The sequence below is a fragment of the Ovis canadensis genome, chromosome 1, assembly GCF_042477335.2.
Source record: "Ovis canadensis isolate MfBH-ARS-UI-01 breed Bighorn chromosome 1, ARS-UI_OviCan_v2, whole genome shotgun sequence".
NCBI lineage: Eukaryota > Metazoa > Chordata > Mammalia > Artiodactyla > Bovidae > Ovis > Ovis canadensis.
In genome coordinates this window covers 124,443,409-124,464,361 of record NC_091245.1, presented here as the reverse complement: position 1 = coordinate 124,464,361, position 20,953 = coordinate 124,443,409, and the positions used below count along the sequence as shown (strand labels likewise).

The window sequence follows — 20,953 nt, the reverse complement described above, 5'->3', positions numbered from 1 at the left end:
TCTCCACAACTCTTTCTCTCCATCCCCCTGTCTGTAGACCAACCCTCTTAGGCTGTGTTGACACAGGTTTGTCCCTAGGAATCTTGCTCCTTCCCCCTCACAGATCATGCAGTTTACATTTGATCATAGTGTCCTTCTGACCCTGGGCTTCTCAACCAGAGGGAAGGAAGATTACAGCCTCTGGTGGGTAGAGGCTGGGGTTGCTGCTGAAGATCATGCAATGCACAGGACGCCCCCCACAGTGAACATGGTCCCATGTCACAGGTACCAGGGTTGAGAAAGCCTGGTCTCTCTCGTCCCTCTGGCTACTGTGGGCAATATTCCCCTGGTTGCTCTGGGTGAATATTTTTATGACTGAACTCAGTACAGTTTTGCCCCAGAGGCACATGGACACATGAGAGGGCCTTCGTTTTGCAGTTCTGACTTGCCTTTCTGTGTCTGGCTGCCTCTGCTGTGCAGAGCAGAACCCACAGGGCTGAAGGCAGTCACGTGGCCCATGCTCCCAGCTGCCTCTGCTTAAAATGATGTCTGGGAGAAGCCAGTCTAAAGGAAGGATTCATTCCCTTGTAAAGTTACAGAGCTTTATGTCATTGCATGTCCACCCTGTTCTGGGAGAAAAATGGGCAGGCCCAGATCCCCTAACAAGTGGTAACTGGTCATCTGTAGTTCCTCTCAAACTAAGCGGGATTACTATGGCAACAGCACATCATCGGTAGGGTAAAACTAACCTGTCTCACAGCGGTCTAGACCCAGCTCACGTTCCCTGTTAGTGGGTGAACAGACAAATGCTTGGTGAGTTCTTCTCTGGTTGAGAGGATAAGATGGTTAGACAACCTCATCAACTCAATGGACATGAGTCTGAGCAAACTCCAGGAGATCGTGAAGGACAGGGAAGCCTGGCATGCTTTAGTCCATGGGGTCACAGAGTCAGACATGACTTAATGCCTGAACAACAACCACCACCACCTTCTCGAGTGCCACCAGAAGAAAAACCTGCTAACCCTTGTTTAGGAAGCCCATCAAAGTGGTTTATCCATATGAAACATTTGCCAATATTCTTACCTATAAAACAGCAATTGCATGTGATTCAACCTAGTACACTCAAACAACCGGGCATGCTGTAGGATAGGTGCTCAAGAATGCCTGTTGAATGGGTGGGTCTGGGGATTAGTGAAACAGGAAAGCACTGAGTTCAGGTTCTCCTCACACAATCCATCCCTGCTGGAGAGGAGACCATGCTGTGTCTACCTTCCCTGCTTTTAGGCGTGAGCTTCCCCAGAGCAAGTCTCCTTGGCAGGGGCTGTTCCTAAAGCCGCTCCATCAGTCGTCAGTGAAGGAGGCTGAGGACCAGAGATGCTGGGGCATTGCCATGTCTCCGTGCCAGCCCTGGTCTCAGCTGGGGAACGGGCCTGATAACGCAGTCAGTCCTGCTTCCTGGCAGAGTGAAAATCACTTCTGAAGGACAGTGAATGTTCATTTTCCCTTCTAGCAAAGTGATAAGCTAATCCTATTCATTCTTTTTCATTCCCAAAATACCCAGGAGCATTTTTTATGGAAACTGCATGGAATGCCAGCGGTTCCAAAACTGTCCAGAAAAATAGCCCTTTCTTAGAAATGTCTGATATTTTGGATCTGGTAAGATAGAGAAACATAATAAAGTCAAGGATCACGATAGCTCCATGTGAATATTTCATTGCAGCCAGGCTTCTGTTGGGCCTTTCTTTAAGAAAACGCCACACATAAAAAGCAGACTTCCAGAATGTTTTCCTGGGTGTGTGGCAATTCCATTTCAGAAGTTTCCATTGCCTCTTAAGAAGGTTCTGTTCGTTAAATTGAAAACTCAAGCATTTTTTTAAAGATAGTATAACTTGAGTCACAAAAATTTATGTTGTTTATAGAAGATGAGAATCAGCCATGAAATTGTTGTGTCAGTACAACTTCCTATTAAGCATGCTACACTCCAGTACTCTTGCCTGGAGAATCCCATGGACGGAGGATCCTGGTGGGCTGCAGTCCATGGGGTCACTAAGAGTCGGACACAACTGAGCGGCTTCACTTTCACTTTTCACTTTCCTGCATTGGAGAAGGAAATAGCAACCCACTCCAGTGTTCTTACCTGGAGAATCCCAGGGATGGGGTCGCACAGAGTCGGAGACGACTGAAGTGCCTTAGCAGCAGCAGCGGCGGCAGCAATGTTGTGTGTGTGTGTGTGTGTGTGTGTGTGTGTGTGTGACAGACACAGAGAGATCGTGATTTACAAATAAGTTAAATGCCCACATCAGTAGCTTGGTCACAGTACCACCAGCAAGCAGACAAGTATAACTTTATCAAAGATTCTGGCAGAGGCTGATGGCTGCTGTTCCCACATCTGCTTGGCATATAGTTTCAGAGCCTCAGAGAAAGTGTCCCTTCCTTTTGACTCAGCCCATCATGTTGAAAGGTTGCTGCTGCGAGCCATGTGTTGAGCCAGGATTCATGACCTCTGGAGGAGAGGATTTTGATCTGGGGTCAGAGACAAGGCTTGACTACTTGGAGCTTTTTGTGTGGCAAAGTTTTGTTAAAGTATAATAGAGATAGGGAAAGCTTCTGACAGATGTCAGAAGGGGACAGAAGGAGTGCCCCCTTGCTAGTTTTTAGCAAGGTGTTTTATGTCTGTTAGAAAGCCATTAATCAGATAAGAGAGACACCTCAAGGCTGAGGGAGTTTCACCAGGCCCCTCCACAACAGGCAATTTTGAGATAGGATGGCACGAAATGTGTCATCCCCACCCTGGCCATAAAACAATTGACAGGAATACTGGTTTGTTGAGCCATTAGCAGCCCAAGGTTTGAGAAAAGAAAAAAAAGTTAGGCTTAGGCAGAACCATTTTGAAGAAAGGCAAGTTGCAAAGCAAATACATAGTTTCATTAATATAGCTTAAGAAAAACATTTCCATAAGAAAAATACATTGGTTAGCTCAAGGCAGATATCCTTAACACAGAATTAAAAGAAGCCTCTTTTCATCTTGTGTAGAGAAGGGAGAAAAAACCATCTACCACGTGCAGATTATTACCGCCTGCCCCCTGGGGCCCCCGGCCTCCCTGCCTGTCACCCGCTCAGTGCTTTAAAAATGAGAGCACCTTCTAGATGTAGCTTCTCCCAACAGACCCAGGAGGAGGAGCTGCCATTGTTCATGGAGAATGCTGTGCCACTCAGCATCGCGTAATGTGACTCCCCTTACAAGGCCCAAGCTGTCCTTTGCCCCCTTGGGCCCTGCCCCATGCTTTCATGCACACCAGTCCACTCTGTTGCAGTCCAGGCTCCCCTCACAGGAAAGGGCCAGGGGGGTGGCAGGTAGATTAGTCGGTGAGGCTGGAATCTTGGAGAGCACTGGGCATCCAGCCTGCAGTTTGTAGCTGAGGGCGCTGAGGGTCCGGGAGCTGCAGTGACATTCTCTAAGGCAGCTCCCAGATTCGCCGTCTGCTCCTCTCTCACTTGGTGCTTTTGAGAAAGCAGCCCCATCTCTGCCAGGGCCTCAGAGCCACCTGCCTTCTCTTCATCAGGGGCTACAGCTGTGGAAAGGTGGAGAACCAGTTTCCCTTCCCTTCGTGTGGTCCTCCCCTGGCTGAGGCTCCATGGGAGGGAAGGATTCGAACCCCTTCAACACACAGGCTCGAGACGCCACTGGCCTCCTCAGCCTTTAGTCCTTCTCACCCCAACTGTAGGCGGATTTTCCAAAGACAGCCTTGCCCTCCTTGCTCTGTGCCCAGCCTCGCTTCTCAATTTTCATTCCTTGGCTGCCATATATAATAACACAACTTATCTACAATATTAGTGTAATATTTGGCTCCATTTCTTTTAAAATTTTGGAAAACTTGCCTTTTCTTTTCTCTTGGCTGCGCTGTGCAGCTTAGGGGATCTTAGTTCCCCAAAAGGATTGAAATAGTCCACGGCAATGAAAGCACTGAGTCCTAACCACTGGCTGTAATTGTTTAGTCACTAAATCATGTCCGACTCTTTTGCGACCCCATGGACTATAGCCCACGAGGCTCCTCTGTCCATGGGATTTCCCAGACTAGAATACTGGTGTGGGTTGCCATTTCCTTCTCGAGAGAATCTTCCCGACCCAGGGATCGAACACGAATCTCCTGCATTGGCAGGTGGGTTCTCTACCATTGAGCCACCCTAACCACTGTACCATCAGGGAATTCCCTGGAACGTTTTATTTTCCTCTGGGGAGATAGTATAGGGGAGCATGAGGGAGCCACATAACTGTATCCTGGGCCCTTTTAGAGGCTAGGAAGCAGTACAACATGGCAGATCAGCACAAGTGTTTGAATCCCAGCTCTGCCTCTTACGGGTTGTGTGGTCACGGGCAGATTACTTAACCTTCTTTGTGCTTCAGTTTCCTCATGTCCAGATGGAAAGATCACAATAGCACCTAGTAGATATTAAGCTCCCGGTAGATATTAGCCTTGTTGTCACCATTGCTGGGAGAAGAGGCATTTGTGCCTGGTTGGTGAGAATCACGGAATGCATTTAACTGACTTCCTGCTTTCTTGCATTCAACTCAGGCAGCTCACAGATTGTGTGCATTTTAAGACTTTTCAGAAGACATGCTTTTGCAAATGGGGATTTCAGAGAGAAGAGCTTGGACAGCTTTGCCGAAAACTGTCAGACTGCCTCATTCACGTGTGTGCAGAGCGGGGGGCCCCCTCTGTGTCAGCGGGAGGCCCACCCGTGTCAAAGCCAGCAGCTTTTTTTTTTCCTGACACCTTCCCGTGCTCTCGAAACGTGCAGGGACACCCGGGCCCCAGCCTCAGCAGCCCTCCTAGCAGAGGGGGAGAAGCTGCCCCGGATTTCACACGGCTGGTTGGCAGCAGGGAGGCCAACAGAGCCAATGGAATGCATGAGGCTTTCAAATGTCACATCTGTGGACTTGGTTGCCAGGCCCAGGCGGCGCGCCACAATAAACCTGTCACACAGGCGTTGAGTCACTGGGTCCTTTATTTCTCATCCCTGCGTTCTGGGGCCTTGTGTTCTCTTGCCACAGAGACTGGAATGTTCGGCCCCCAAACGTGCCAGAAGCTCGGTGTTTTTTTAAAGCAACCATGCGGCTTGGCTAAGGAATGTGTGTCCCTAGGGGCTGCTTCCCCACGGTACTGTCTCCCGAGCAGCCGCCCCCAGCACGCTTGAAGACAGGAGGTTAATTCCCTCCTGCCTCCCTGTGCTTCTCAGGATCCGGATCTTTGGGCCTGGGAACCTCTGCCCTGCTCACTGACCCTCCAGCCCCAGCAGCAGAGGCGCCGCCAGGAGACCCCCTCCGCCTCCTCTCTGGGGTGTTACCTTGGAGTCCTGAGGCCCCAATGGGAAGGACCTCACAGTCTGAATCCTCCGCTGGTGTGATCTCTAGCAGGAACCTTCCCCCCGACCCGCGCCCCATCCTCAAGGGGCAGAAGGACATCTGTCTGTCCTCTCCCTCTCCACCCCCCTCCCGACCGCTGTATCAAAGGCTCAGGACACCACCCGTGAGACCAGCCTGCCTGCGATTTCTAGCAGACAGCTCCTCTCCTGCTGCTCCTTCCTGGGGAATACTGCCTGAGGAATACAGATCCAGGTGACGAGACTGGGCTCAGCAGAACCTCAGCAGATGAGGCACCCGTGCTCCTGAAGCTTGCAGGAGCGGGAGGAGGAGCAGACTCGTTTCAGAATCATTGCAGCCAGCTGAAACGGGCTGGGTGTGCCGGAGGGGCCAGGATTGGAGCACGTGGCTTCTCTGAAGAGTCAACAGGCGGTGGAAGATCAGAGGGCATGGAGGGTCAGCATGCAAGCCTTTAGGGCGAGCGCAATCTAAGCCCAAGGAATGGCATGTGCAAAGGCCCTGAGGGCTGATGGATTTCTCCTGCTCCTTCCATAAAGACATGCAAGTCTTCTACCTGGTACCTGCTCCCTGCTTGCCGTCTTCCAGCCTCTTCTGCATACCACAGGCAGAGAGTTACTTTGAGAACCCAACAACTTGGGACTGCCCCAGTGCAGTAGTTAAGTATCCACCTCGAAATGTAGGGGATATGGGTTCGATCCCTTGAGGAACTGAGATCTCACATGCTTCGGAGCAACTAAGCCCACATGTTGCAACTACTGAGCTAGTGCACTCTGGGGCCAGGCACTGCAACTAGAGTCCAGACCCAGCAGTGAAAACTCCTGCATGAGGCAGTGAGGACCAGAGGCAGCCAAAGAAATAAGTAAATGTTAGAACACATATGCATGCAACTATTTTTGCTTAAAATTGTCCAGGGGTGTCCCAGTACTCCTGGGATGATGTCCTAAATCTTGCATTTGATCTGTGAGGCCCTGCTTGATCCTGCTTCCTTCTCCCGCCCATGTGAAGCCCTCATCTGGCCCAGTTCTCTCATTTCAGTTCAGTCGCTCAGTCGAGGCCGGCTCTTTGTGACCCCATGGACCGCAGCACGCCAGGCCTCCCTGTCCATCACCAACTCCCAGAGTCTACCCAAACTCATGTCCATTGAGTCGGTGATGCCATCCAACCATCTCATCCTCTGTCGTCCCCTTCTCCTCCCGCCCTCAATCTTTCCCAGCATCAGGGTCTTTTCAAATGAATCAGCTCTTTGCATGAGGTGGCCAAAGTATTGGAGTTTCAGCTTCAACATCAGTCCTGCCAATGAACACTCAAGACTGATCTCCTTCAGGATGGACTGGTTGGATCTCCTAGTCCCACCTATTTGCCCATTTGTGCTCAGCCTTCCCCAACCAGGGCCTTCCTTTCTGATCTGCTGACAGGACCATCATTAGGTGACTGCTGTTAACCTAAAACCCTTCCAGGTTTCTGACATCAAAACGGGTTTCAGGGGCAGGGGCTGCAGCCACTCTGGCTTCTGGGAGGAGACACTGGTGCTTAAACAGGTGAAGTCCCAGGCTGATCTGCCGCCTCATGGTCTAATGTTCTTTCTAGCTCTTTCAGCCACCTTTGGGATCACCACATTAACCCTAAACAGAAGTCCAGGCTTCTGATGCCCCACTGGGTTTCCAACTCACTCTCTGGAAAACCGTCTCATCTGACTTCCGAATTGCGTGATGGAGAGGTCTGCTTTCATCAGCGGTCCCCACTGTGTCATCCTGGCTGGGAGATGGCATGGACACGGAGGCTTCCTCTGCTTTGGCGATGGCACAAGTCAACCTCCCCGAGCTTCGTCTTCCTCCCAGGGTGCTGTGTGCCTGCACGTCCAGTGGGAGGAGGTGCTCAGGCTTCAGTCGATGGATTCCCATCATCCCGCCCTTCGTTTTGCCTATTGAGTCTCACCTAACCAGACCGTCTATCACCATGCTCTCCAAGATTCTTGCATGAAGCTGACGCCACTGGTGGGCCTCTGCTTGAGTGCCCTCACCCCATCTTCCCCAGCTTTTTGCCCACCTCCACCCCTTCTTTCTCTGCTGCCTTGGCCAGCTCCACTCACCTGCCATGTCTGAGTGCTTTGCTGAGTCCCAGTCACTTGTACATAAACAGTGGATGGAAACTGACACACAGACAGACACTCCCTCCTTAGACTGTGAGCTTCTCGGGAGCCAGGTCCTGTCCCATGAAGACCTACAAACATGAATCAATAGCAGTGGTAGCTGCCTTTGTATTTAGTATTGTGTGACACCAAGTCCTCCCTGTCAGCTTCGAGACGGGAGGTGGAACCTGCCTCTCCACCTGGGTATCACCCAGGTGCTTAGGAAGTGTCCAGGGTGAACAGTCCTGTTTCTACCCTGTTGTTCCGCAGGCTCACTCCTTCCTGCCCAGCAAGGCTGGAGAGAAAGGAAAGCCCCCTCCCTGGTGTCCAGTCTCCCCGCTGCATGTGGCTTAGAACAGTGTACCAGCTGTGTCTGGGGAAGCCACTGTTGAAAGGATAAATCCACAGGAGAAGACCTTAGACCAGGCAATGAGCTTCTTAATCGTGAGACTTATTCCTCATCAGTCTTATACCATCCTGAATACTATGTATTGATTCTGTGTTTGGTTTTCTGTCTCCCTTCCGCTAGAATGGAAGCTCCATGAAAGCAGGGACCAGGGTGCCTCTCTGCCGTTACTGACAAATGAGCAAGAGATGTCACGGGCTCATGTGGTCTCTTGTGTTCTGGCGGGGTCAGTTGGCCAAGTTAGGAGAGACTGCAGGGGACCAGGCTGTTCTTAGACCCTTGGGAAGAAAGTTCCGTCACAGTGAGAAGTCCCCACCTGTCCATGGACCACCCTGATCTGATCTGGTGTCCAGAGCCGCCTCTGGGCTGGAGTTTCCCTGGGACTGGTCAACCTGGGACCAGCTGCCTTGACCCAGCCTGGTTGCCACCAGCTCCCAGCAGTCTCCGGTTCCAAGGACGGGAGTCTCCTCTCAACTGGGCTATCTGGGAATGGACTGGGAGAGCCGTGGGTATGGACCACTATCAGACCCCCTCTTTTAGAAGCTCACGATTTCCTGGTGAGTCTGCATTTCCCAAGACAGCAAGAGCAAAAAGTTATTCCTGACGGCATAAAAGTTATTCCTGATCTTCATCCGTCTCTGGACTCCACTGTCCCATCCATAAAATGAGGGCATCAAGCAGAGTGACCTTTCAAGCTCTGGCCCCGGCGCTGGAGTCAGGTGGTGGCAGTGTGGTCTCCGGGAACAAAGCATAGGAGGTTCTCTGGACTCTGGGGTGTGGATGGCCTCAGAGGATGGCATTCTGCAGTCACAGCCATCACATCTCCTTGGACAAGTGCCCTGAGTGACCTGCCTTGGGCTGCATTCGGTTCAGTGGGTGTGGCCACCCTCATCTGGCATGTGCCTGGACAGATCTAGTTTCTGAATCTCGCTCCCTTTCCAGATCAGGCACCTTGTTTCCAGGCAAGCTTCCCTTTCGTGGCACGGTCCTCACTCTTGGCTGCACATCAGAACCACTTGAAAGCTTCGCAAGTTATGGACACCGAGGTCGCACCCCATCCAGTAGGATTTGGTGGATCTGGAGTACAGCAGGGACACTGGGCTTTTTAAAGTCTCCTTAGGTGGTTCTGAGCTTCCCTGGTGGCTCAGCTGGTAAAGAATGCACCTGCAATGCAGGAGACCTGGGTTCGATCCCTGGGTGGGAAGATCCCCTGGAGAAGGAAATGGCAACCCATTCCGGTATTCTCACCTGGAGAATCCCATGGACAGAGGAGCCTGGCGGGCTACAGTCTATGGGGTCGAAAGGAGTCGGACACAACTGAGCAACTTTCACTTTCACTTCTCCAGTGATTCTGACGTGCAGCTAAACTCAGGAGCCACGACCCCCCTCCATCCTCCGTGCAGCTGCTGCAGTGACCCTCCCAAAGCACAGCCAGACCTCCCTGAGCTCCCCAACCAAAGACGAAAATGCAGGTCCTGGGCTTCCCTGGTGGTCTGGTGGTTCAGAATCGACCTGCCAATGCAGGGGACATGGGTTAATTATCCAGGATGATTCCACTCGCCATGGAGAAGCTGAGCCCGTGTGCCACAACTACTGAGCCTTCGAACACTAGAGCCCGTGCTCCGCAACAAGAGGAGCCACCGCAACGAGAGGCATGTGCATTACAGTGAAGAGAAAGCTCCCGCAGCTCCAGAGAGCCTGCACGGAAGCCCGGACCCGCACAGCAACCCCCTGCTGACAAAATGCAGGGGCCTCACTCTTTCACTTAGAGCCTCCTGGACCACACTTCCCTGCTTCCTAGGGGCTGAAACATGTCTCCAAAATGCACATGTTGAAGCTCGTACCCTTATTCTTCATGCCTCAGAATATGACTGTATGTGGAGATGGGGCCTTTAAAGGGTGATTAAGATGCAGCCATCAACATGGGCCCTCATCCAATCTGACTGGTGTCCTTAATAAGAAGAAGACTTTGGGGCATCAAGAGTCTCCAGGGATGTGGGCACACAGAGGAAAGTCCACGTGAGGACACAGGGAGAAGATGGCCGGCCAAGACTTGACCACATCTTGATCTTGGAATTCCAGCCTCCAGACTTGTGGGACAACACACGGCTGTTGTCTAAGCCACCCTGTCTTTGTTCCAGCAGTCCGGCCGACTGACGCATCACCCTTCCACCAAGGCGAGAGGCAGAGTGATCAAGACCGAGAACATGGGGGTCAGATTCCCTCTGCCTTTTATCAACAGAGGCTCTGCCAAGTTCCTTAATGTCTCTGTGCCTCCATTTCCCTGTCTGTTCAAGGGGGTATACCAGCCGTAGCTACCACATAGGATTATTGGGGAGGATTCCGTGAGTCCATGAATTGTGCTTGGAACCGTGTGGCTCAGAGTAGCATCCATGCTAACTTTCCTTCCCTCTTGGCACCCCAGCCTCTGCTTCCCTCTTCCTCTCCTGCCTCCTGGCCCCACCACCCCACTCTTACCCGTTTTCACTAACAGCTCCCTCTCTGTGTTCCTTCACTCCTACCCACCCACCCTTTTGCCCAATGAAGCCCAACTTGAATTCCTCCTCCTCTGAAAAATATTCCTAGATCCCTCTAAGCAAAACCACAGCCTTCTTCATCATACTGCAATAAAAGTGTGTTTGTACTTCCAATACCTTAATCTGCCTTGTGTACCCAAAGGATTTATTTAAGGTGGCTAGTAAGGACCCCTAAGGGCTTCCCAGGTGGCTCAGTGGTAAAGAATCCACCTGCCAACGCAGGAGAGGCAGGAGACGTGGGTTCGATCCCAGGGTCAGGAAGATGCCTGGAGGAGGAAACTGCAACCTACTCCAGTATTCTTGCCTGGAAAATCCCAGGGACGGAGGAGCCTGGCTGGCTATCATCCATGGTTAACAACTAAACAACGACAACACCAAGGACACCTAAAATACTGCGTGATGGCGCACATTGAAAGCAGGAACTCAGAAAGAAAGGAAAATAAGGATGGTGGATGACATTAAAGGGGCCAGGAATGAACTAACAAGTGCAGACCGTGGGGCGCTTGACAGCGTGCTAGGAATTCCAGCGTTAGTTATAAAGTCATGACTGATATGCCTTTGATTAAAAAAAACATTACTAAAGTTCTTCTTGATGCAAAATAAAGAGAAGACTTATCCCTGAGAGTAATTTGATTTTCGCTGCTTCTCAACAGTCATGAAACTGCCTAGCAGCCCATGGAGCTGGATTCTCCTTCTTGGGAGAGAATTAAGCTAATCTGGAAACAATGTTGCGACTTTTAAGATTGGATTGGGACTGAGTGCAGCTGAGTTGAAGGCTGTGGGGGATACCCAGGCTGGAGAGGGGTGCCTGATATCAGCTAGACGTATACCAGGGGGAGCTTTGGTGTCATTGGGTGGAATTTTCCCCAGCTCTCGCTACAGGCCTCCATGCCCACCTGGCATCTCTAGACCCCCACATAAAAATCCAATCTTAGGGATATTTGCAACTCTGAGGTCTTAGGCATGGATGACAAGGTGCATGGTGCCCTCTATGAGACGACTGCACGTCGGCAAAGATCAGAGTGTGAATGAGATGGCCCAGCTGCTGGTGGACCAAGGCTCCTGCAGGATGAACACCTGTCTTACTTCCATCATCACCGAATCCCAGCATCAAGCACAGTTACGGTCATGCCATGAATGCATAAATGTAGTCAAAGCTATGGTTTTTCCAATAGTCATATATGGAAATGTGAGAGTTGGACCATAAAGGATGAGTGCCAAAGAATTGATGCTTTTGAACTGTTGTGCTGGAGAAGACTCTTGAGAGTTCCTTGGATTGCAAGGAGTTCCAACCAGCCCGTCCTAAAGGAAATCAGTCCTCAATATTCATTGGACGGACTGATGCTGAAGCTCCAATACTTTGGCTACCTGATTCCAAGAGCTGACTCATTGGAAAAGACCTTGATGCTAGGAAAGATGGAAGGCAGGAGGAGAAGGGGATGACAGAGGATGAGATGGTTGGATGGCATCACTCACTCAATGGACATAAATTTGAGCAAACTCTGAGAGATAGTGAAAGACAGGGAAGCCTGGACTGCTGCAGTCCGTGGGGTCACAAATTGTTGAACGTGACTTAGTGGCTGACCACATGCACAGGTCAGAGAGGAGGGCTCAGACATCAGCTGGGGGTGAGGAGAAACGGCTTTGACCACAGAGTCTTCTTTTCGACCCATCCGCTGTGGGCTTCATCTGCCTTCCCTACCTGATGGGCTGCCTCACACATGCCACTGTGCCTGGAGGTGGAGGACATTAGATTAGATTCATTTTCCCAGGAGGATCCAGGTAGCCTGGAGCGGAGTAAGCTCACACCTGGCAGGAGACACCAGGGCTGCGGCGTTTCCACTTCCTCTACTCAGGCCAACCCTGGAGAAGCCTTCTGTGTAGATGACAGCTCCAGAAACTGGGTTGACTGGCCCTCAACCTTGGGGCCATTTATTTCTTTTTTAATTAATTTTTTTAAGTAGGGAGGGGTAGGCTTCCCTGATAGCTCAGATGGTAAAGAACCCGCCTGCAGTGTGGGAGACCTGGGTCTGAGCCCTGGATCTGGAAGATCCCCTGGAGAAGGGAAGAGCTACCCACTCTGGCATTCTTGCCTGGAGAATTCCGTGGACAGAGGAGCCTGGCCGGCTACAGTCCATGGGGTCACAAATAGCACTTTATTTATCATTATTATTATTAAAAGGTTTTTGGCTTTGTCATGTGGCATGTGGGATCTTATTTCCCTGACCAGGCATCAAACCCACACACCCTGCCCTGGAAGTGCAAAGTCTTAACAACTGGACCACCCGGCAATTTCCTGGGGCCATTTAGCTAGAGCGTTTGGGCTGAAGGTCCTCAGAGATGGGTAGATCCTTTCCCTTAAAGATGAAAATCCAGGGCCCAAGCTTCCATATTGCTCTTTTCTTGATCCCTCTGGCATTACGACCTCTTTAATCCACTTCCCACTTCCTCTACTTCTTACCCTCCCCGCGCCCCCCGGCTTATCTTCTGCAGCATCCCTGCATCTACCTGGCACTCTGGCCCCATGCCCCAGCATAACGCCCCCCTCCTCCCCGGCTATATGGAAATCTGGCACAAGTATGATCAGGTCCTCGTAGAACCTTCCTCCAACAGGACAGAGAACATCTACTTTTCTGAGTTCCTGCAGCCTCCACCATCAGCACAGGCCACAGGCCATTCTTTATTGCTTGCTATTTTATATTTAATTTTCACATCAAGTTTTCCCCAGAACTGTGAGTTTCCTTGAGGACAAGGACATTGCCTTGCTTATTTCTGTGTCTCTTGGACTTCAAGGGGAATTTAATGCATATTTATTGACCATCTCATAGTATATTTTGGCCCATTCATAACAGGAATGAGGCCTGTTTGTTTGCTTTGCTCTGTGGCCAGCTTGCTGTGGGGCCTGGTTTGGCTTTAAAAATTCTGGTCCCTGTTGGAAAAGGAAGTAGAGTAATTGGGGTTCTGGAGAGAGCAACTCTCGCTTTTACCCTTCGGTGTCATTTGAACTGTTTACGAAAAGCATATGTTCATGCATTACTTTTGTAATAAAGCAGTTTGTTTAGATTATGCTGTCCCTGTGAACAATGTCCCATTGAAGGGACAAGACAATCTTTGGGGGTAAGATACTTTTCTCTAGTATTCCAGACTTAAACCCTTTCTGGGGGGCGGGGAGGGGCATTGTGGTTCTCTCTGTTCTGCAAATGTGTGCAACTGCATGAAGCTATAAGGGACAGCACATAGATTAGGAATTTTATGTGGGTTGTAATTGGGGATCATTTCTAACTGCCTGAAGTCATTTGCAATATTATTTCAGCTGTGAGTGGATTCTAGTCAGTTATAAGAGTCCCTCCATCACACTAAGATGTCCATGGAATTTATTTGCTGTGTTTTACCCTCTCACTTTTCACTGGGAAAGGAAGTCAGCACAGAATGTTTATTCTGGTTCCCAAAAGAGAGAAGGGCCACGTCCCTCCACCCCTAAAGAAAACCCTCTCATTTGAAATGTCCTTTCCACTTTACCCTACTCTGAATAATGGCTTGCTTTTTAAGCTCTCTTGTTTTTCTAAATATTAAAATTTCAAAGGAAGGATATTTTTGAGTTCAAAGTGCCTGTTTCAAGTCTTAAATGGTTTTCTTGGTCTGGCATTCACCAGCAAGAATTTTTAAAACAGTATCCTATGAGTTGGTTCAGTAGCTGAAAAGACTGTTCCAAGCCAGCACTGTTGGCACATAATGCTGAGATGAATCTCCACCTCACCCCCAAATCTTTACTTTTCATTGGGTTCTGGGTCCTGGAGAGGTCATCTGGACCATCCCTCTCTCTCCGGACAGGCTAGTAGGGAGGGCAGTGAAAGGTGGGATTTGTTGAGGCCAATAAACCAGACTCACACAGCACTGATCTCCCAAACTTCCTTGCCTATTGGGTAGATTGACTGAAGGCTTGGAGCTGCCTGGAGTAGGAGGCCATATAGCCTTTTCATGCCCTCTGACCCCATGAGTAGGAGATGGTCAGTCCACCCTGAACTGGCCCCAGCAGCTGGGATTCTTGGACCAATGGCCCAAATCCACCCTGGACTTCCTGCTGTTTCCTGGCTCTGAGCTTCTTCCAAACCACACTGTGTAAAACTTGAAGATTCAGAAGAATGAATTGCTGAAATCCAAAGCAAGCCAGTTCCTGTCATCTTTCCTCACTAGTTCTTATGTCTGGTTCCTCATTCTGTTTATCTCAGGTCACGTGCCCCATTCTTGCTGCAGAGTTGTCAGTTTTTAGGAATGTCATCATTTCTCAGTGGGGTGCTATTGACTTTTGAGGTGAGCCCTTCTCTGTCCCATATATTACCAGTCATCTGCCCTGGTTCAGTCCAGTCGTCATGACAACCAAGAATTTGGAGTTGGGGAGTGGGTGCAGTGCAACCCTCAACCTGGTGGGGAGCAATACTACCTTCAGCCTGTTGGGGGCAGTACCATCTTCAGCCTGTTGGGGGCAGGTGGGGCAGTACCACCTTCAGCCTGGTGGGGCAGTACCATCTTCAGCCTGTTGGGGGCAGTACCACCTTCAGCCTGGTGGGGGGCAGTACCATCTTCAGCCTGTGGGGGAGAGTACTCTCTTCAGCCTGGGGAGGGCACTACCCCTAGCTGAAGACCCTGAGTTCATAGCTGTATGTTCTGAGGGTCAGGCATTTCTCCTCTTCCATCCTGAATTCCCAGTGCCTGGCACAGTTAGTGCCAGACTTGTGTTAAGATATCAGTAAATATTTGTCAAATGAATGAAGGGATGAAATCCATGAACAAGCTTCATGAAGGTCTGTGAATCCTGTAAAACTGTGTGCAGAATGGGTCTGTATCTTGTGTGCATTGTATCCATATGTTTTCTGGGGGCACAAGGATTCTAGCATCCACCAGATTCTCCAGGGGAAATTGTGATCTACACGGATGTTGGGGTGACTGGTCTAACCAGTGTCCGCTACTAGGCTGATGTTTGTATCCCTACAAATGGCATTGCACAGTGGGTGTGAGCTGAGCTTTAGACCTACTGGTCTCTACCATTATCTTGATACCCTTGCAGAAAGAAATGTCCTGAGAATTGCAGGGGAGACTGCTCCCCCAAGTTCATACACATCTCTGCAGTGCAAGGCCGGTATTCTACCCTTTAACAAGAAACGACCTTGAAGCTGGGCACTTGGACTCCCTGACAGGAAAGTTTGGTCAGAAGAGGACAGGAGGGAGGTATTTTCCTCCCAATCTCAGGAGTGTTTTTTGGGTGGCTTTCTTCATGAAAGACAAAGAAATTGGTGATATCACTCAGCGTCCTATAAGCTGGGGCTCGTGCAGCAGCTCAGCAGAGAGCGGCTGAGGCCAGCAAGGGAGCAATCATGACTTGCTTCCTTCCTGAGTATTCACTGTCGATGCAATTGTTTAGATAAAACACTTTGTGCTGAGGCAAGAAGGACAGCTGGGCTGAGCTGGTGGCTGAGCAGAGGGCTCAAGGTCCAGAAGCATCTGCAGACCTAAGCAAAGGTTCATACTCGGCCCATGGCCCTGTGCAACTGTAGTTTGGCTGCACTGTGTTGGCTTTGAATGAGGTCTCAGATGGAAGGGCGTGGCAAGTGTTAGCATGATGATGGCTCGTCCCCGAGGCTTTCCCACCATCAATCTGCCCATCCTGGGATTGTCCTATCCTAGGAAGAGATGCTCTAGAATTCTAGAGAGGGAAGTTGGCCAGGGGAGGGGACAAAACTGAAGGTTGGGCACAGTGAAGTGTTCACCAAGAAGTCTATGATGTCATTCGCCCCAGAAGAATCATTCTTCTTGCAGAAGCTTCCAGCATCTGCACTAGATCAGTCATGAACCTAGAAACTCCCTCAGGGGAAGATGGAAGCTGAGGAACCAGATTTCAGAGCAGGCTTCTCAAACCATGTGTGTTAGTTATTCAGTTGTGTCTGACTCTTTGCGGCCCCATGGACTGTAGCTCACCAGCGTCCTCTGTCCATGGGATTCTCCTGGCAAGAATATGGAAGTGGGTTGCTGCTACCTTCTCCAAGGGATCTTCCTAACCTGGGGATCGAACCTGAGTCTCCCACATCGCAGGCAGAGTCTTCACAGTCTGAGCCGCCAGGGAAGCCCTCTCAAACTTTAGTGTCCCTAAAATGTCACCCAGAGAGCTTGTTAAATCAGACTCCTGGGCCCTGATCCCACAGTCAATTCAGCGGAAGCCTGAGAATCTGCATTTCTAGTCAGCACCTAGGTGCTACTGATGCTGCTGGCCTGGGGACCCCACTTTGAGACTGATTTAGTCCAGATGCTGGAAGCTTCTGCAAAAAGAATGATTCTTCTGGGGCGAATGAAATCATAGATTCTCGGTGGCGGGGGTTCACACTGTGCTCCACGGTGCCCCCTTGTAGGAGAAGGAGGAATGAGAACAGCGAATGAATGGGACTCCGTGCCCTGACCCCCACCTACATCCAAGACACCTCCCAGTCTTCTTTACAGATCTGGTTTCCATGATTGAGAAAAGAAACCCTTGATAAAAAGAAGAGGGGTGGGGGAACCTTGACCTGGAAGAAGTGAGTCCAGACCTGCATGGGGGTACCCCTGAGAATCGAGCTTCCCCACCCTGCATTCCAGTGTGCCCAAGCCAGGGGGCAGCCTCTGACTATAACCTGAGAACATTAGGAGCAGACAAACCCCAATAACCAGCTAAGTGAGTAGAAGCCAGGGCAGGCATCACCTGCTGTACATGCCCACTCCCACCCCCCGCAGGGCTACAGAACCCACTCCCGGGGGCGCTGCAGCCACAGTTGTGTCCAGCTGCACCCGGCGGGGTTTCCAGTCTGTCTGCATGCTAGCCGCCCAGGTCCCGTGGGTGCAGGGCCACAGCCTGGTCCAGGAGAGTTTGCCCAGTCGTGTCTGGATGTGCCCACATCGGCCCTGTCCCCAGGCCTCTTCAGAGTCTCAGTATAGCTACCTCATCCTCCAAAAACCAAACTTGAGACACCCATCTGCCCCACTAATGTAGCTGGGACCCAGCAGCAGTGATCTGAGGTAGGAGCCCAGGCTCTGATCACAGTGTCAGGGTCCCGTCTCGGCTTCACCATCATCACCCTGCTGACAGAGTTTGGGTGAGGCAACCTCTCGAAGCCTCAGTTTCCCCATCTGTAAAATGGAGATATTTGTAGGATCTAAGGGAGCATTAAACAGCTGTCAGGATTCAGCTCCTAGGACAGCACCTGGCATGGTGTGAGCCCTCGGGGAACGTCAGCCAGCTGTCACTACAGCTTCTCACTCTCAACACTCTCAGCGGGCCTGCTGAAGCAGGCGTGCACCGTCTGTGTTAGTCTCCTGCAGCTGCTGTAACAGATGACCACAAACTTACTGTTCACTCGCTCAGTCATATCTGACTCTTTGCGACCCCGTGGACTGCAGCACGCCAGGCTTCCCTGTTCTTCACTGTCTCCCGGAGTTTGCTCAGATTCATGTCCCTGGAGATGCCATCCAACCATCTCATCCTCTGTCGCCCCCTTCCCCTCCTGCCCTCAATCTTTCCCAGCATCAGGGTCTTTTCCAACCTCGTGAACAGTATGAAAACGCAAAGAGATGCCCACAAACGGGGCGGGCTTAAAACAACAGAAATTACTTTTCTGCTAGTTCTGGAGGTGAGATGTCCAAAATCAAGGCTTGGGCAGGGCCATGCTCCTTCGGCGGCTTGGAAGCAGAGGAGGGTTTGTTTCACGCTTCTCCCTGGGCTTCCGGTGCCGCCAGCAGTCCCTGGCTTGGCTGTAGACACATCACTTTGGTCTCTGCGTCTGCTGTCACGCGGTGCTCCTTGTCTGTCTCTGTGCACATGAGAACAACAGTCATATTGACTTAGGTCCTGCCCCAACTGAATATGACTTCATCCTTTTTTTTTTTTTTAATGGTATTTTTTGGTCACGTCACATGGCATGCACTGATCTTAGTTCCCAAGCCAGGGACTGAACCTGGGCCCCCTGCAATGGAAGTACAGAGTCTTAGCCACTGGCCTGCCCTGTGGCGTCCCGCGTGTGACTCCGTCTTAATTTGATTGCATCTGGAGGCCCTATTTCCCAATAAGCTCACTTTCACAAAGTGCTAGGGTAGGACTTGGACCGATCTGTTTAGGGGACAATGACGGTCCCACTGGCGCAAGACTGCAGGGCCCTGGGAACCTTCCTCATAAAGCTCCCCAGGCCTGGCCTAAACGGTCCCCATGGTTGTGTTTTGCAGGGTGTTCAGACTTACACCTCTTGGATATGCTGACCCCAACTGAGAGAAAGCGACAGGGGTACATCCACGAGCTCATCGTCACGGAGGAGAACTACGTGAATGACCTGCAGCTGGTCACAGAGGTGAGGGCGGCTGGGGGTGCCGGGCGGGGGCTGGGGTCCCTGTCGAGGAGGCGGGTCCTGCTTCCCAGGATGAGAAGCTCTCAGGTGTGTGGGAGCCTCTGGACAGGACGTCACGCAGGAGATGCTTTCCCGAGAGAAGAGGGTTCCTCATCCGTGGCCAACCGGGAGTCCTGTCCCATAGAGAGGGCAGAAGTCCCTCGAGCCAGGGACAGACAAGCCTGTGAGGAGGCCTGGATTGGGACGCACGGCGGCGAGGTGGGCGTCGGGACTCCACTCAGAGAACTTGCCACCAGCTACCCGCCGCCACGGAGCTCCACCTCCAGGCCCTTGGCAGAAGCGTTTCAAAACGGTGACCATCGGGGCTGATGGCTTGCGTTATTCCTCATGCTGCCCATCACTCCCGAGAAACGTCTGTTAAAGGGAATGAAGATGTTTCCTCCCCGCGGCCCCGCGCACACACCCCCGACCCCCGTCCGGGACGATGCCTCATTTTGGCTTTCCTCCCAGGGAGCTCTTGACGGGCCTTGGCCGCCTGGTCCAGGCGGATGAGAAGATGCAGAGTTGGGAACCCCCTGCTTGTCGGGAAGCTTTTGGTCCAGACATGTGGGACATTGGTGTGTTAGTGGTCAGGTGCTTGCTGAGCTGTGTGTCTGGGTCCCCCATAGTCTGCAAAGTACTGTGAGAGTGTGGGAACCCCACCCCCACCCCCACCAGTCATGAAACCGTCTCCTCTGATCATCTCCTCCTAAGTGACCTGGGAAGACAAGGCTCGCTGCCCCAGTGTTGAGCAGTCCCGGACGCAGGGTGGGTTGATGGCCCCCAAGGCCATCATGAGTGCTTAGGAAGCACTGGGATGAAAAAGCACCCCTTTCTCAAGACACAGGACTGTCACTAAGAGTCTCGCATATCGAGGATGTGAGTGTCATGCCCTTAAATGTGGTATGTTGTGTGTGGCCTGGTGGAGGCCCGGATCAACATCAGCTTGAGGACCTGTGAAAAGTAGGGGCTCCCGGGAATCAGCCTCAGCCCAACCAAGTTTATTTCACAGACAGACTTAAATAAACTAAGGTCTATAATAAACTAGGTCCCTAAGGAACCTTCCAGTGAGTGGCCTGCCTCCAGGGGTAGCAACCACCTCTCTCTAGGCAGTGGGCTCACCATGGGGGCCTCAGCTGAGATCAGTGATGTACTGCGAGTGGCCCATCACTTCGGGGCTCAGGCAGGCATCTGTATTTCCTGGAGCCCAAGAGAGGAGCTGTGCCCCCTCGGGGCTAGGCCTGCACCCCTTGGCTCTGCCCGAGGTCCAGCCCCGCTGTGGGCAGGGCCATGGGGTCCATCCCGTCCCCGAGGCCACTGGGTGGAGGCCCTGCTCCCTGGAGGCTTGTCTGGGCCGCTGATGCTGGGCCAGGAATGCGGGAACCGCCCCCCGCCGACCCCAGGGCATCTCTCAGCCCCTACGTCTGGCCATGGCCAGCTGGTGAGAGCAGGAGTGCCTGTATCCAGACCCTCCGGTGAGTGCTGGTTGAGTTCAGGCCCGTCCTCCAGAGTGTAGCGGGCCTCCTTGTAAGCCCACGCGTGGACCCAATGGGGAACCCTGCTCCCACGCACCCCTCCCCCCAAGCAGAGTGAGGACCACCTGCTTCAGAAACTCGTCGGCTTCTGAGCCTCCGAGCAGGGCTGCAGACGCCTCGGGCCTTCCCGTTGCTCCGAACAGATCGGTGCGTTGCGTGTGTTTGAATTTCAAGCTAACTGTTTGCTTTCTGAACTGCTTCGTTTTCTGCATCTGTAGATCTTTCAGAAACCCCTGATGGAGTCTGAGCTGCTGACAGAAAAAGAGGGTGCTATGATTTTTGTTAACTGGAAGGAGCTGATTATGTGTAATATCAAACTACTGAAGTAAGCCTCTCCTCTCTAACCCCCGGCCTGGCTTCGCGCTCACACACTAGCACCCCCGCGTGGCTTCACGCGTGTGTCCTCTCCGTGCATGCTCCCCTGCGTGTCTTCCTACCTCTCTTCCTCATTTCCGCTCACAGGCACCATCACTCTTTCTCGCCTTGATGCCTTCTAGAATCACAGTCCCAGTTTCTCCCTGGGGAGGGTGGATTGCTCAGGTCTCCCAGTTCCTGCTTTTACCGTGGTTCTAGAATGAACAGAGAA

General features: G+C 51.7%; 1 protein-coding gene across 1 annotated transcript in view; it reads left to right on the top strand.

Annotated features, from left to right (window-relative positions):
- Positions 1–20,953, top strand: part of ITSN1 (intersectin 1) — a 242,598-nt gene that overhangs the window by 190,669 nt on the left and 30,976 nt on the right. Inside the window, exons 29-30 of the mRNA XM_069548934.1 lie at positions 18,675–18,796; positions 20,586–20,692. Of these exons, the coding sequence (XP_069405035.1) occupies positions 18,675–18,796; positions 20,586–20,692 (229 nt within the window). The remainder of the gene's footprint in view (positions 1–18,674; positions 18,797–20,585; positions 20,693–20,953) is intronic.